The sequence below is a fragment of the Mobula hypostoma genome, chromosome 7 (assembly GCF_963921235.1).
Source record: "Mobula hypostoma chromosome 7, sMobHyp1.1, whole genome shotgun sequence".
Taxonomy (NCBI): domain Eukaryota; kingdom Metazoa; phylum Chordata; class Chondrichthyes; order Myliobatiformes; family Myliobatidae; genus Mobula; species Mobula hypostoma.
The window spans coordinates 185,312,106-185,330,343 of NC_086103.1; the positions used below are offsets into that span (position 1 = coordinate 185,312,106).

General features: G+C 43.7%; 1 protein-coding gene across 2 annotated transcripts in view; it reads right to left on the minus strand.

Annotated features, from left to right (window-relative positions):
• Window positions 1–18,238, minus strand: part of LOC134349822 (E3 ubiquitin ligase RNF121) — an 88,448-nt gene that overhangs the window by 68,497 nt on the left and 1,713 nt on the right. The window contains exon 2 of one of the 2 annotated variants that reach the window (XM_063054741.1): window positions 7,857–7,915. Coding sequence is in view for 1 of the 2 variants with exons in the window: in XM_063054740.1 (XP_062910810.1) it covers window positions 7,878–7,915 (38 nt within the window). In the remaining variant the exon portion in view is untranslated. The remainder of the gene's footprint in view (window positions 1–7,856; window positions 7,916–18,238) is intronic. The other variant, XM_063054740.1, reaches the window with a different exon arrangement.

The window sequence follows — 18,238 nt, forward strand, 5'->3', positions numbered from 1 at the left end:
TGGCCACTTCAGGACATTAACTTTGTTGCCTTTAAGCCAATCCTGTGCAGCTTTGGCTTTACGCTTGGGATGATTGTCTTGCCGGAAAACAAGCCTTCTCCCAAATTGCAGTTCTCTTGCAGACTGTATCAGGTTTTCCTCCAGGATTTCTCTGTATTGTCCTGCATTCATTTTACCCTCTACCTTCCAGGGCCTGCTGCAGTGAAGCATCCCCACAGCACGATGCTGCCACCACCATGCTTCATGATCGGGGCGATGTGTTTTTGATGATGTGCGGTGTTTGGCTTACGCTAAACATACCACTTATTCTGATGGCCAAAAAGCTCAATTTTGGTTTCATCACACCATAGAACCCTCTTCCAGCCGACTTCAGAGTCTCCCACATGCCTTCAGGCAAACTCTAGCGGAGATTTCATGTGAGTTTTATTTCAGCAGTGCCTTTCTCTTTGTCACTTTCCCATAAAGCCACAACTGGTGAAGCACCTGGGCAGCAGTCTCCCAATCTCAGCCACTGAAGTTTGTAACTCCTCCAGAGTTGTCATGGGTCTTTTAGTGGCCTCCCTCACTAGTTCCCTTCTCGCACAGTCACTCAGCTTTTGAGGATGGCCTGCTCTAGGCAGATTTACAGCTCTGCCATATTCATTCCATTTTTTGATGATTGACTTAACTGTACTCCAAGGGATATTCAGTGACTTCAAAGTTTTCTTGTACCCATGTCCTGACTTGTGCTTTTCAATAATTTTTTCATGGAGTTGCTTGGAGTGTTCTCTTGTCTTCATGGTGCAGCTTTTCCCCAGGATACTGACTCACCAGCAGCTGGACCTTCCAGATTATTGCAACGCCTGCAACACACACAGGCCTCCAAAATCGATCTTTTAACTAATTATGTGACTTCTAAAACCAATTGGCTACACCAGTGATGATTTGGTGTGTCATATTAAAGTGGGGTGAATACTTAGAAACATAGAAAAACCACAATATAGGCCCTTCAGCCACAATGCTGTGCTGAACATGTACTTACTTTAGAAATTACCTAGGGTTACTAATAGCCCTCTATTTTTCCAAGCTCCATGTACCTATCCAGCAGTCTCTTAAAAGACCCTATCGTATCCCCCTTAACCGCCATCGCCAGCAGCCCATTCCACGCACTCACCACTCTCTGCGTAAAAAAAAAACTTACCCCTGACATCTCTTCTGTACCTACTTCCAAGCACCTTAAAACTGTGCCCTCTCATGATAGCCACTTTAGCCCTGGGAAAAAGCCTCCGACTATCCACATGATCAATGCCTCTCATCATCTTACACACCTCTATCAGGTCCCCTCTCATCCTTCGTCACTCCAAGGGGAAAAGGCCAAGTTCACTCAAGCTATTCTCATAAGGCATGCTCAATCCGGGCAACATCCTTGTAAATCTCCTCTGCACCCTTTCTATAGTTTCCACATCCTTCTTGTAGTGAGGTGACCAGAACTGAGCACAATACTCCAAATGGGGTCTGACCAGGGTCCTATATAGCTGTAACACTACCTCTCAGCTCTTAAACTTAATCCCATGGTTGATGAAGGCCAATGTACCGTATACCTTCTTAACCACAGAGTCAACTTGCGTAGCAGCTTTGAGTGTCCTATGGACACAGACCCCCAAGATCCCTCTGATCCTCCACACTGCCAAGAGTCTTACCATTAATACTATATTCTGCCATCATATTTGACCTACCAAAATGAACCACCTCACACTTATCTGGGTTGAACTCCATCTGCCACTTCTCAGCCCAGTTTTGCATCCAATCAATGTCCCACTGTAACCCCTGACAGCCCTCCACACTATCCACAACACCACCAAATCTTTGTGTCATGAGCAAATTTACTAACCCATCCCTCCACTTCCTCATCCAGGTCATTTATAAAAATCACAAAGGAGTCCCAGAACAGATCCCTGAGGCACACCACTGGTCACTGACCTCCAGGCAGAATATGACCTGTCTACAACCACTCTTTGCCTACTGTGGGCAGGACAATTCTGGATCCACAAAGCAATGTCCCCTTGGATTCCATGCCTCCTTACTTTCTCAATAAGCCTTGCATGGGGTACCTTATTAAATGCCTTGCTAAAATCCACATACACTACACTACTGCTTTACCTTCATCAATGTGTTTAGTCACATTCTCAAAAAATTCAATCAGGCTCGTAAGGCACGAGCTGCCTTTGACAAAGCCATGCTGACTATTCCTAATCATATTATGCCTCTCCAAATGTTCATAAATCCTGCCTCTCAGGATCTTTTCCATCAACTTACTAACCACTGAAGTAAGACTCACTGGTCTATAATTTCCTGGACTATCTCTACTCCCTTTCTTGAATAAGGGAACAACACCTCCAACCCTCCAATCCTCCAGAACCTCCCCTGCCCCCATTGATGATGCAATGATCATCGCCAGAGGCTCAGCAATCTCCTCCCTCGCCTCCCACAGTAGCCAGAGTTTTATAGAGCTGCATCATTACATCGCGACTCTTAAACTCTATCCCTCGACTTATGAAAGCTAACACCCCATAAGCTTTCTTAACTACCCTATCTATCTGTGAGGCAACTTTCAGGGATCTGTGGACATATACCCCCAGATCCCTCTGCTCCTCCACACTACCAAATATCCTGCCATTTACTTTGTACTCTGCCTTGGAGTTTATCCTTCCAAAGTGTACCACCTCACACTTCTCCAGGTTGAACTCCATCTGCCACTTCTCAGCCCACTTCTGCATCCTATCAATGTCTCTCTGCAATCTTTGACAATCCTCTACACCATCTACAACACCACCAGCTTTTGTGTTGTCTGCAACTTGCCAACGCACCCTTCTACCCCCACATCCAGGTCATTAATAAAAATCACGAAAAGTAGAGGTCCCAGAACAGATCCTTGTGGGACACCTCTAGTCACAATCCTCCAATCTGAATGTGCTCCCTCCGCCACGACCCTCTGCCTTCTGCAGACAAGCCAATTCTGAATCCACCTGGCCAAACTTCCCTGGATCCCTTGCCTTCTGACTTTCTGAATAAGCCTACCGTGCGGAACCTTGTCAAATGCCTTACTAAAATTCATATAGATCACATCCACTGCACTACCCTCATCTATATGCCTGGTCACCTCCTCAAAGAACTCTATCAGGCTTGTTAGACACGAACTGCCCTTCACAAAACCATGCTGACTGTCCCTGATCAGACCATGATTCTCTAAATGCCCAGAGATCCTATCTCTAAGAAACTTTTCCAAAAGACGCAAGGCTCACTGGTCTATAATTACCTGGACTATCCCTACTAACTTTTTTGAACAAGGGGACAACATTTGCCTCCCTCCAATCCTCCGATACCATTCCCGTGGATAACGAGAACATAAAGATCCTAGCCAGAGGCTCAGCAATCTCTTCTCTCACCTCGTGGAGCAGCCTGGGGAATATTCCGTCAGGCCCCGGGGACTTATCCGTCCTAATGCATTTTAACAACTCCAACACCTCCTCTCCCTTAATATCAACATGCTCTAGAACATCAACCTCACTCATATTGTCCTCACCATCATCAAGTTCCCTCTCATTGGCGAATACTGAAGAGAAGTATTCATTGAGGACCTCGCTCACTTCCACAGCCTCCAGGCACATCTTCCCACCTTTATCTCTAATCGGTCCTACCTTCACTCCCGTCATCCTTTTTTTCTTCACATAATTGAAGAATGCCTTGGGGTTTTCCTTTACCCTACTCGCCAAGGCCTTCATGCCCCCTTCTTGCTCTTCTCAGCCCCTTCTTAAACTCCTTTCTTGCTTCCCTTTATTCTTCAATAGACCCATCTGATCCCTGCTTCCTAAACCTCATGTATGCTGCCTTCTTCCACCTGACTAGATTTTCCACCTCACTTGTCACCCATGGTTCCTTCACCCTACCATTCTTTATCTTCCTCACTGGGACAAATTTATCCCTAACATCCTGCAAGAGATCTCTAAACATCGACCACATGTCCACAGTACATTTCCCGGCAAAAACATCATCCCAATTCACACCCACAAGTTCTAGCCTTATAGCCTCATAATTTGCCCTTCCCCAATTAAAAATTTTCCTGCCCTCTTTGATTCTATCCTTTTCCATGATAATGCTAAAGGCCAGGGAGCAGTGGTCACTGTCCCCCAGATGCTCACCCACTGAGAAATCTGTGACCTGACCCGGTTCATTACCTAGTACTAGATCTAGTATGGCATTCCCCCTAGTCGGCCTGTCCACATACTGTGACAGGAATCTGTCCTGGACACACTTAACAAACTCTGCCCTATCTAAACCCTTGGAAATAATCAGGTGCCAATCAATATTAGGGAAGTTAAAGTCACCCATGATAACAACCCTGTTATTTTGGACCTTTCCAAAATCTGCCTCCCAATCTGCTCCTCGGTATCTCTGCTGCTACCAGGAGGCCTATAGAATACCCCCAGTAGAGTAACTGCTCCCTTCCTGTTCCTGACTTCCACCCATACTAACTCAAAAGAGGATCCTGCTACATTACCCACCCTTTCTGTAGCTGTAATGGTATCCCTGGCCAGTCATGCCACCCCTCCTCCCCTTTTTCTGCCCTCTCCATCCCTTTTAAAGTTCTCTGGCTGCTGTCTTCATCATCATTGGTCTTTGTCTTCCTCTTGCTTTCTTCCTTTCAATCTTTCCTATAATTACCATGCATTCTAACTCCTCTTTCCTAATCATATGTCCAATGAAGTTATGTTGCCTTTTCATGATCTCATACATTATTTCTCTTTGTGTTTGCTCTGTTCATGACATCCTCATTAGATATTCGTTTCATCCATGATATTCTTTGCATCCTCCTCAAAAGCCACATCTCTGCTGCTTCAATTCGTTTTCTCATGTTACTAGATACTGTCCAACATTCAGAATCATACAACACAACTGGATAAACGCAACATTTCAGTACTCTGAGGCGGGTTGCCATGCCTAGTTTAGTATTGGTCAGTATACTCTTCATTCTCGTAAAGGTGTCCTTTGCCATCCCTATTCTTCTTTTGATGTCCATGTCGCACCTGCCATCTAATGTCACCCAGCTTCCTAAACAGGAAAAGTTCTGTACTTGTTTTATGTCTTACCCGTTTATTCCCAGCCTGCAGATCAGATTCTCTTTCTTTTTGGATATCACCATACATTCTGTCTTTTTGCAACTGATAGATAGACCCATTTTTGCACTTTCTTCAACAACTATATCAGCTTTTTGTAGATCTTCCTCCATACTTGCAATTAAGTGTCATCTGCATATCTGAAATTATTTATGTTTTCACCGCCAACTTTGATTCCAAAGATGTCTCTTATTTTTTGTAATATTGTTTCACTGTACACATTAAATAAAGCAGGGGAGAAAACTGTCCACACTAAACTGGCAGATGCAGTTTAATGTGGATAAATGTGAGGTTATCCACTTTGGTGGTAAGAACAGATTATTATCTAAATGGAGTCAAGTTAGGAAAAGGGGAAGCACAACGAGATCTAGGTGTTCTTGTACATCAGTCACTGAAAACAAGCATGCAGGTACAGCAGGCAGTGAAGAAAGCTAATGGCATGCTGGCCTTCATAACAAGGGGAATTGAGTATAAGAGCAAAGAGGTCCTTCTGCAGCTGTACAGGGCCCTGGTAAGACCACACCTGGAGTACTGTTTGCAGTTTTGGTCTCAAAATTTGAGGAAGGACATTCTTGCTATTGAGGGAGTGCAGCGTAGGTTAACAAGGTTAATTCCCGAGATGGCGGGACTGTCATACGTTGAAAGATAGGAGCGACTGGGCTTGTATACTCTGGAATTTAGAAGGCAGAGAGGGGATCTTATTGAAACATATGATTATTAAGGGATTGGACACGCTGGAGGCAGGAAGCATGTTCCTGCTGATGGGTGAGTCCAGAACCAGGGGCCACAGTTTACGAATAAGGGGTAGGCCATTTAGAACGGAGTTGAGGAAAAACTTTTTCACCCAGAGAGTGGTGGATATATGGAATGCTCTGTCCCAGAAGGCTGTGGAGGCCAATTTTGTGGATGCTTTCAAGAAAGAGATGGATCAAGAAAGAGATGGATAGAGCTCTTAAAGGTAGCGGAATCAAAGGTTATGGGGATAAGGCAGGAACTGGATACTGATTGTGGATGATCAGCCATGATCACAGTGAATGGCGGTGCTGGCTCGAAGGACCGAATGGCCTACTCCTGTACCTATTGTCTATTGTCTACAAAACACACCCCTTGTCTAATGCCTCTCTTGATTTTCATAAACTGACTCCCTTCTCCATCTATTTTTACAGCGGCAATTATCATTTAGATACTTCATTATCATTATTATAATTATTAGTTTGTCTTCTTTTGCATATTGTTTGTCAGGTTTTTCTTTCTGTGCAACTTTGCATTGATTCTATTGTATCTCTTCGTTCTACTGTGAATACCTGCAAGACAATGAATCTTGGGTAGTGTACTTTAATAATAAATTTACTTTGAACTTAGAATCACAAGTTCATGACTATTTCAATAGTAAGTTCATGACTATTTCAATGTTAGGGTGCATTCTCCAGTTACCTTATAAGGTAACCACAGCCTTCAGCCGTAGTTTCACTTTGTTCCAGATGAATAATCTCAGCTTTATTTGATTTAGCAGCAGCTCTACGAGTGAATTTGGACTCCTGGAAACTGACACAGCTCTCCTGCAGAAGAGGTTCACCAGGATGCTGCCTGATTAAAGGGTATGAGCTATGAGGAGAGGCTGGAGAAAGGTGGGTTGTTTTCTCTGGAGAGGCAGAGGCTGAAAGATCCGATAAGAGGTTTATAAGATTATGAGAGGCACAGATAAGAGTCGACAGACAGCATCTTTTTATCAAGACTGAAATGTCTAATACCAGAGGGTATGCATTTAAGGTGAGAGGGGGTAATTTCAAAGGAGATGTGAGGAGCAAGTTTATTTACACAGAGAGTGGTGGGTGTCTGCAATGCGCTGCCTGGGGTGGGGCTAGAGGCAGATACATCAGGCACTTCTAAGAGATGTTTAGATAGGCACATGTATATGAGGAATATGGAAGGATATTATTATCAATTGTTTTTTATGTTTTAATAAGATATTAGTTGAATTAATGCAAGTCTAAAATTGTCATTCTTATCGACAATTTGTGTTTCTACAAACTCGTATATTTTCACATTATGTGGTGTTTTGCCTCTACCTACTGGTGGAAAAGTGGTATAGCAGCTATATAACAGTTCATCACCTGTTTCATTTGCTGTGTATTAGCACGTGACACACATGCTCCGGCTATTGTCTTAATTGGTCTTTTTAATCTCAAGAATGTGGTGTTATCTGAAGAACAAAAGTACTAGCTTTTGCAAAGGCATCATCTTGTTCTTGTCCTTGGCATTGTTCTCTGTCTTTCCATTAGCTTCACGTGCTCTGCATCTGCTCCTTTGTTTAAACTTTAAAATAAACAATCGTGAAGCAACAAGTTTCCACTCATTCTTGGACTTTAAAAGAATCCAGAGATCAGAAAAAAAATCACAGAGATCCCACAATATGGACATTGTGTAGGCACAACTTTAGTTGGCCACCTGAATATTAATTTATTTGATTTGGCTCAACACTGTGGGCCAAAGGCCCTGTTCCTAGGCTGTACTGTTCTATGCTCGATCTTGATGGCCACTTTATTGAAGTCCTCCATAAATTTCAAAGACATTTTTTAACAAATAAATTCCGAGTGATAGTTTAAAGGAAAGAGTTGATTCAATAGTTTCTTCATCAGGTTCAGGTCTGGAATCATCCTTGTAAATTTCTTTAGCACCTTCTCCAGTGCCTCTATCTCCTACCTTACTGTTCATGTGTCTCACCTCCATCTTTCTTCTGGTGACAAGCCTGTCAAGTCGATCTGAAAGAAAAGACAAAGATCATTAGAGGCAAAGATTGCTTGGGTTTATCTGCATTCAGTTAAGGTCACGTATCTGTGGAAGGACTCAGCAAGTACAGGGATTGTGAGAACAAATCAAGCAGACATATCAGGCAGCATTACAAACCATGGTCATTAATTATTCCCATCAGCTACTGTAAAAGAACAGTCTGACTTTCAAGACCGATCCCTCACTGGAAAGAAATGTCATCTGACCTCACTTAAGAACTTTTAACTCGTGTTTTGTGTAGTGGTGGGGATGGGGAGGCCATCTGTCCCCTTGCTCCTTCTCCACCACTCATAGAACATATCAGGACAGGAACAGGCCTTTCAGCCTACAAACTTGTGCCAAACTAATTAAACAAGTGATTAAATGCCCAACTAAACTAATCCTTTCTGCTTGCACAATGTCCATATCCTTCCGGTTCCTGTACATTTATGTGCCTATTTCCCAACTTCCCCCGGGATCAATAAAGTATGACTATGACTATGACTAAGAGTCTCCTTCCTATTTGCCTCAACCAGCACCTCAGGCAGCTGACATTTTGTGTTAAAAATATTTGCTCCACACTGCTCCTTTGAACTTGCTCTCCTTTCCTTAAATGTGTGTCCTCTGGGAAAAAGATACTGTCTACTCTATCTCTACCTCTCAATCTCAAACTCCCCTCAGCCTCCGATGCTCCACAGTAGACAACCTGTCCAACCTGCCGCTACAGCACATGCCCTGATCCAGTCAACATCTTGGTAAAACCATCTCCAAAGCCTCAATATTCTTCCTGTAATGGAGAAACCACAACTGAATGCAATACTCCAGATGTGACTAAGGAGATCTCTACACAACTGCAAGATAACTTCCCAACTCTTGAATTCAATTCCATGACTAATAACGACAAGTATGTCTTACACCTTCTAACCACCCTACGTAGTTGTCAGTTTGAAGGAACTATGAACTTAGACCCCAAGATCCCTCTGCTCATCAACTCTGTTAAGGATCTTACCATTAATAGCATACTATCTCTGAATGTTTGACATACGAAAGTACAACACCTCATATTTGCAGGGTTAAACTCCGTCAGGCTTTTCTCTGACTACCTCTGCAACTGGTCTAAGCCCCACTGTGTCCTTTGCCAGTCTTCTACACTGTCCACACCACAATCTTTGTATTGTTTGCAAACTTACAAATCCACACACTTTCATCCAGGTCACATACATGCATCAAAACCTGCACAGATCCCAGTATGGGCTCTTGTGGAACACCACAGGTCTCCAGTCAGAATAAGTCCCATTAACCACCATCTTCTGTGGGCAAGCTAGTTCTGAATCCAAATGGCCAATTCACCATGGACCCCCATGGATCTTAATCTTCTGGATGAGCCTCCCATGACAGACTCAGTCAAACGCCTTAAAATCCACACAGACAACATCCACAGCTTTAAATTCATCACCCAATAACCTTCAGTAAGACAGTGATACAGCCAGTCAGAATGCTCTCCGCAGAACATCTGTAGAAATTTGAGTGTTTTTGGTGACATACCAAATCTTCTCAAACCCCAAATGAAATACAGCCTCTGCCGTGCCTTCTTTGTAGCTGCATCACTTTGTTGGGTCCAGGTTAGATCCTCAGAGATACTTTCACCCAGGAACTGGAAATTGCTCACTCTCTCCACTTCTCATAACCTAAGAGATAGGAGTACCGCTCAGCACCATTTTCCCTCATATCTACTGATTCCACTAATATTGAGAATATATTCAGTGGCCATAAGAGCAAAAATTGATGTCTTTGACAATGTAACACACCATGAAGCACTGCGCTTGATGGCAAGAGTTGTCTAACAGGTATCGCTGACTAGCTACTTGTGTTGTTATAGTGCTTTAGCTTTGTTTTCTGATGTTAACAGGAAACATCTTGTGATGTCACACAGATGTACTTCTATGAGTCACAATTACTTCATTGTTTCACTGCCCTAACCTGGGAAGTAATGATTTCTGCTGTTCTCTTAGCATTTTGCCAGTACGTGGACAGACAGATGAAAGCTCATGTACAAACACTCAGTAGCCACTTTATTAGGATCACCTGTACACCTACTTGATAATGTGAATATCTAATCAGCCAATCATGTGGCAGCAACTCAATGCATAAAAGCACGCAGGGACAGTCAAGAGGTTCAGTGGTTGTTCAGACCAAACACCAGAATGGGGAAGAAATATGATCAAAGTGGCTTTGACTGTGGAATAATTGTTGGTGCCAGACAGGGTGGTTTAAGTATCTCAAACTGCAGGTCTCCTGCGATTTTCATACACAACAGTCTCTAGAGTTTACAGAGAATAGTGTGAAAACCAGAGAGTGGTAGCACTGTGGGTGAATATTCCTTGTTAATGAGAGGTCAGCAAATAGCCAGACTGGTTCAAGCTAAGGGGAAGGCAACAACAACTGAATAAAGCACTCATTACAATAGCGGTGTGCAGAAAAACAACTCTAAAAGCACAACACATCGAACCTTGAAGTGGATTGACTTCAGCAGCAGAAGACCATACCAGGTTCCATTCCTGTAGCTAATAAAGTGGCCACTGAGCGGTTTGAATAAACTCAATGACTGCGCTCACTCTGGGGTAGACAGCACCACAGATTTGTCACTCAGAATGGTAGATCTTCTGGAATCTTTTTGTTATTGTTGGAGCATAAAGAATTCTTACAGAGCTTGAGGGTAGATGTGGTGTTTCTGGAATCAGGCATCGGTAACAAAATAATGGGCCAACTATTAACAATGGACAGTGGGCAGAAATTGAACCCTGATCACTGGCACAGTAAAGCATCGCACTATCTGCTACATTACCAATGCCATTTACAATTAATTGCTTGGGATGCTCTTTCAGACTGAGAAAGAGTTAACAACTTTAAATATACAGTTCTGCCTGTTTTTAAGAGGGTTGGTTGGTGCACAGTAGCGTAGCGGTTAGCACAATAGCTCGACAGCTCCAGCATTCTCTGATCAGGGTTCCAATCTCACCACCGCCTATAAGGAGTCTGCACACTCTCCCCATGACTGTGTGTGTTTCCTCCCACATTCTAATAACTTACGAGTCACGGCTAATAAGATGTGGGCATACTACATTGTCGCCAGAAGCATGGCGACACTTGCAGGCTGCCCCCCAGCACATTCTTGGACTATGTGGTTGTTGATGCAAATGACAAGTTTCACTGTATGTTTCCATGCATGTTACTAGTAAAGTTCTAATCTTCAATTCAAACATCGTTGGTCAGGATTTAGGCCAACAGCCCAGTACAGTAGGATGCACTACATGCAAGTGATGACATTCTAGGCACATTACTGTCCAATGGCAAACCTTTCAAAACATTATTCGAACAACAGAGAGTGCAGCATGTCCTAGGCAAAGAGTTCAAACAAGCCATAAATAAACAAACCAGTTACTTAAGTTCTATTAATGGCACCAAACTGAAAATTATTGGCATTCTGCTTACAAAGCACAATCACTGTTTATCAAATTTATTCAAGATGATTTAATTATCATTAGTTTTTATTTAGAGATACTGAACAGGCCTTTCCAGTCAACGAGCCACACCATCCAGCAAGCTACCGATCTAACAGCAGCCCAGCCACAGGACAATTTACAATGACAAACTAACCTACTAACTGGTCCATCTTTGGACTGTGGGAGGAACCCAACACATTCCACGTGGAGGATGTACAAACTCCTCACAGAGAAAGCCAGGATTAAACCCTGAACTCCGATGCCCTGAGTTGCAATAGCACTGTGCTGATTGTTTTTGTCACACGTAGATTGAAAACAAGTGAAATGTGCTGTTTTGTGTCAGCGATTAACACATTCCGAGGATGTGCTGGGGGACAGCTCGCAAGTTTTGTCATGCTTCCAGTGCCAACATACCATGCCCACAACTCACTAGCCTACAAGTTGTGTGTGTTAACTTACTCACCTGTATATCTTTTAAAGTTAAATTAGGTTTATTTGTCACATGGACATCAAAATATACAGTGAAATGTGTCGTTTTGCGTCAACGACCAACACAGTCTGAGGATACGCTGGGCAGCGCACAAGTGTGGCCATGCTTCCAGCGCCAACATAGCATGCCCAAAACTCGCTAACCCTAACCCACACATCTTTGGAACGTGGGAGGAAACTGGAGCACCCTGAGGAAACACGCAGTCATGAGAACACACAAACTTCTGACAGTCAGCGGTGGGAATTGAATCCCGATTGCTGATACTGTAAAGCGCAGCGCTAGCCTCTACCACTACCATGCCATCCACAATTAATTGCTTGGGATATCCTTTTGGACCACGAGACAGGGTTGACTTAGGGGGCATGTTGGTGGTAAGTTAGCAATAACCGACAGTGCCTGCGATTACCGATCAGGGTTCAATCAATACAACCCTACCACACATACTTCCCTCAAAATAGCTAAAAATTAGGCCCTTTTGTACCAGACATTTCTCCCCGGGAAAAAGATGTCACCAGCAAACAACGATTCCACTGGCGACATCATCCAGATAGCAAAAGTTTCCAATTATTCCACATTTTCTATGCCTTCTGCTTGTTCTTTTTGTCTTGTGTTACGGGAATTGTTGCAGCTTGTGACATACAGTTTGAATCTCAATCGAAGGATCCAGTGCTATGTTGTGTCCGGTCAGCTGCCTCATGCAGACCAGAGACGGGGACGGTGGGGGGAAAGGTCCGAAAACATGAGGTGACTTGTGGAAAAGAGGCACGGGGCCATGAATAACTCCATCTCAAAGCAGCAAGGAAGATTGAAGTATCGACGTGAATGAGGAGGGAGTCAGCAAATGCTCGGCATGGACTGGTGCATTCGGCCCCAGGTGGGTGGCATTCAGCCCTTGCTCAATAGCATTAGGACCCGGGTGGGCAGTCACTCTTTATGTAAAGGACTCTTTACGCAGCTGCTCTCCTCGTATGCAGACAAAAAGACGTTTCCTAGATCCTGAAATTTATGTGACTATTGAACTGCACTTTATATTGGTGTTTTTTCTTGTGGTCAATTGGCGGATGGGTGATCTGTTAATTTTGTGTGTCATAGGGGGAGATGGGGGCTTGGTGCTACTGTTGCTGTTCTTCTCTGCGAATGGGGGGGTCGGAGATTGTTACGTGTAGAGGATTGTTGATTGTTTTTTGCTGTGGGTGGGGGGGGGTGATGTTGGGAAAAGTTTTGTTTCTTTTCTTTCTCATGCCAGAGTTGGGGGGGGGGTAGGGGATGTATTTTCTGTCATCAACACCCATGGTCTTTCGGTATTTAATCGCCATCTAGAGTAGACAAATTTCAAAATTGTATTATACATTCATACTTTGACAATAAAATGAACCTTTGGTTATCTACTGAGTCTTATCATCTTATAAGGATATAAAGGATGTAAAGCTGAGGCTTTACAAGGCATTGGTGGTCAGGCTGCAATTGGAATATTGTGAGCAGTTATGGGCCATTTTTCTAAGAAAGAATGTGCTGGCATTCAACTGCATACAGACGATGTTCACGAGAATATATTTATTTAGACATACAGAACAGAACAGGCCCTCTACCCTTTCAAGCTGTGCTGCTCAGCAACCCACCTATTTAACCCTAGCCTAGTCACCAGACAATTACAACGACCAAGTAACTTACTAACCAGTACATCTCTGGACTGCGCAAGGAAACCTGTGGGCACATGGGGAAGAACATCCAAACATGCTTAGAGAGGACATCAGAATTGAACTCCAAACTCTTACACCCTGAGCTGTAACAGTGTGGCACCCAAGTTATACCAGAAATGAAAGGGTTAATGGATAAAGAATGCTTGATGGCTCTGGGCCTGTACTCACTGGAGTTTAGAATGAGGGAGAACCTTATTGAAACCTATTGCATATGAAAGACCTAGATAGAGTGGGCGTGAAGAGGATGTTTCCGATAGCGGGAGAGTCTAGGACCAGAGGGCACAGCCTCAGAATACAAAGACACCTCTTTAGAACAGAGATGAGGAGGAATTTCTTTAGACAGAGGATGGTGAATTGTGGAAGTTATTGCCACAGACAGGTGTGGAGGGTCAACCTATCCTCGCGGTATATTTAAAATGAAGGGAGATAGATTGTTCATTAGTAATTCATCAGAGGTTACGAGGCAAAAGCAGGAGAACGGGGTTGAGGGAAATAATAAATCACCTCTGACAAAATGGCGGAGCAGACCCAACGGGCCCAAATAGCATAATTCTACTCCTATATCTTATGGTCTTATACAAGTCTTCTCTCATCCTCCTTCACTCCAAAGAGAAAAGCCCCACCTTACTCATCATATCCTCATGATACACATTCTCTAATGCAGACAGCATCCTCTGCAACCCTTCTACAGCTTCCACATCTTGAACACTTTCACTAAATAACCCCTAGCATTTCATGTGTTACTCCAGATTATGTATGTAAGCTTTTGTATGTAATTATATTTATTGTGTTTTTTACTATTGTGTTCTTTATCCTACTGTGTGTTTTTGGGCTGCATTGGATCCAGAGTAACAATTATTTTGTTCTCCTTTACACCTGTGCACTGGAAATGACATTAAGCAATCTTCAGTCTCCACCATCTGCTGTCTCTCCTATGTCTCCAACATTGTTAGATTTGTGTTCAGTCAGTGGCCTGGGATAATTAATAAGCATGGGTGTATGGAGATATTAGTTAGCCATGATCTCACTGAAGGAAGGGTATAAATAGTTTCCACTTCCTATCGATGCTATGCTAATCCTGTTTGGTGATTTACACCCCTGCTTCAGGCAAGCTGCTCGTCCACATAATTGAATGTACAATCTTCATCGCCATAGTTGTCACTGAGTCTGAAGGATATGGAGTTTAATTTTTCTGTGGGCTGAAACTTATTACCTAGATTAAGATTGTCATGAGCTGCTGAGGGGTTCTAAAGAGCTGGGAAGAGAGTACCTTCAATCGAACTGATGCACCAAGTCTTAGTCTACCGTAATGTATAAACACAAGAGTTTCTGCAGACGCTGGAAACCCAGAGCCACACACACAAAATGCTGGCGGAGCTCAGCAGGTCAGGCAGCATCTACAGAGGTGAATAAACAGTTGATGTTTCGGGCTGAGATCCTTCAGCAGGACCTAATGCACATTAGCAGACTTGAATTCAAGAGCAGCAGGGTAAGACCTCAATTGAAGTATTATGTTTAGTCCTGGTCACCTCATTTATAGAAAGCTTCCACAACTTTCTATAGAGAGCAGATTTACCAGGAGCCTGTCTGGATTGGAGAGATTTACCAGGACCTGATAGAGGTGTATAAGATGATGAGAGGCATTGATTGTGTGGATAGTCAGAGGCTTTTTCCCAGGGCTGAAACGGTTGCCACAAGAGGGCACAGTTTTAAGGTACTTGGGAGTAGGTACAGAGGAAATGTCAGGGGTAAGTTTTTTCACTCAGAGAGTGGTGAGTGCGTGGAATGGGCTGCCAGCGACGGTGGTGGAGGCGGATACGATAGGGTCTTTTAAGAGACTTTTGGATAGGTACGTGGAACTTAGAAAAATAGAGGGCCTAGTAATTTCTAAGGTAGGGATATGTTTGGCACAACTTTGTGGGCTGAAGGGCCTGTATTGTGCTGTAGGTTTTCTATGTTTCTATAACCCTGCCTGGATTGGAAAGAATGTCTTATGAGGATAGGTTGAGCAAGTTAGGGCTTTGCTTTTTGGAGTGAAGGAGAATGAGAGGAGCAACACACATCAAAGTTGCTGGTGAACGCAGCAGGCCAGGCAGCATCTCTAGGAAGAGGTACAGTCGACGTTTCAGGCCAAGACCCTTCGTCAGGTGTCCTGACGAAGAGTCTCGACCCAAAACGTCGACTGTACCTCTTAGAGATGCTGCCTGGCCTGCTGCGTTCACCAGCAACTTTGATGTGTGTTGCTTGAATTTCCAGCATCTGCAGAATTCCTTGTGAGAATGAGAGGAGACTTGATTGAGTTATACAAGATGTTAAGATTCATTTATAGAATGGAAAGAGACCTTTAACCCCCAGGGTGGAAATGGCCAATACAAGAATGCATAATTTTAAGGTGATTGGAGGGAAGTATAGGGGGAATGTCAGAGGTCGTTTTTTTTATACACACAGAGAGAGTGGTGGGTATGTGGAACATGCTGCCAGGGGTGGTGGTACAGGCAGATCCACTAGGGACATTTAACAGACTTTTAGATAGGCATATATGGATGATAGAAAAATAAAGGGCTCTGTGAGAAGGAAGGGTTAGATTGATGGGAGAGTAGTTTAAAAGCTCGGTACAACCTTGTGAGCCAAAGGGCCTGTAATATGCTCTAATTTCTATGCACCAAGGCACAGTTATCTTCTGCACTTCCGGTCAGATGCTAACTGCATTTCATTGGCTTTGTATCTGTACTCGGCACAATGACAATGAAGTTGAATCTCATCTAATGGGAATCTACAGTGGAAAAACTTTTGCATGCAATCCAGTGAAATCATTTCACCACAACAGTGCACTGAGGCAGTACAAGGGAAACACACTGACAGAATGCAGAATATGTTATCGTTACAGAGAAAGTACATCGTAGTACCACGGCGTGCTCTGGCTTAGTTACTAAGCCCGGCAGAACCGTTTCTGACAGGAGAAGGGGCAAAGGCAGGTTGCTGCTTCGGGTAATGGGGCTCATCAGCCGTGGGTGGCAGCTCATCTAATGGAAGGAAAACTCTGATGCAACATCCCTGGTTGATGGCAGGCCTCAATAACTGATCAAAAAAAGTGACGTCTTTTGATTATGGAACACCCTCAGCATTAGTGTTGTCTAACAGGTATTGCTGCTTAGGTCCTGACGAAGGATCTCGGCCTGAAACGTCGACTGCACCTCTTCCTACAGATGCTGCTTGGCCTGCTGCGTTCACCAGCAACTTTGATGTATGTTGCTTGAATTTCCAGCATCTGCAGAATTCCTGTTGGTTGCTGCTTAGTTACTTGTATTGTTATAGTGGTTTGGCCTGTGTGCTGATTTTAGCTGGAAACACCTTGTGATATCACATACAGACAGACTTCATTGTTCACAGCCCTTAACTTGGCAAGTAACATTTTCAGCCGTTCTCTTAGCATTTTGCCAGTACATGGATAGAGAGACCAACACCTGTACCCCTGCTTGTTAATGCAAATGTCTAATCAGCCAATCATATGTGGCAGCAACTCAATGCATAAAAGCACGCAGACATGGTCAAGAGGTTCAGCTGTTGTCCAGACAAAACATCAGAATGGGGAAGAAACGCGAACTAAGTGACATTGACTGTGGAATGATTGTTGGTGCCAGAAGGGATGCTTTGAGTATATCCGAAACTGCTACTCTCCCGGGATTTTTCCCACGCACAGCGATTGGTGCAAAAATCGTCGGGTGAGCAGCAGTGCAGTGAGTGAAGACAGCTTGTTATAACAAGGCTGCACATATTAAACAGAAAACAATGGAGAGAAGAGCTGACAGGCACAGTTGTTGAGATTCACCACCCTCTGGCTAAATAAATTCCTCTTCATCCCTGACACCAGAGTCAAGTGCACCGAGACATGGGGGCAGAATTGGGCCCTTTGGCTCATCAAGTGTGCTCCACCATTCCACCATGGCTGATTTATTATCCCTCTCAGCCTCATTCTCCTGCCTTCTCCCCGTACTAATCGAGAACCTATCAAACTCCGCTTTAAATACACCCAATGACTAGGCCTCTACAGCCAGTTGTGGCAATCATTTCCCTAGATTCACCACCCTCTGAGCTAAAGAAATCCCTCTTCATCTCTTCTCTAAATGGACATCACTGTATTCCGAGCCTCTGGTCCTTGACTCTCCTGCTATAGGAACCATCTTCTCTACATCCATTCTTTAGGTTACAGTGAGATCTGCCCCTCTTTGTTCTAAACTCCAGCTAGTACACACCCAGAGCTATCAGATAATCCTCATTCATAAACCCTTTCAGTCCCAAAATCTTTCTCATGAACCTCTCTGATGCCAGCACATCTTTTCTTAGATGAGGGGCCTAAAACTGCTCACAGTACTCCAAGTGCAGCCTCACCAATGGCTTATAACCCCTCAGGATCCATACCAATCTTTAAGAACCAGTCCACACTAATCTCATTTACCAGCACTTGATGTTTACCAGCCTTGGTGACTGAAATGATCATCTAGATACTTAAATGCTCTGAGTTGCGTGCCTCCACCACCACAGGCAATGCATTCCAAATCTTATCACGCTTCGAAGGGGGGAAAAGCCAATCCACTCTAAACCCCTTACCCTTAAACTAGCTTT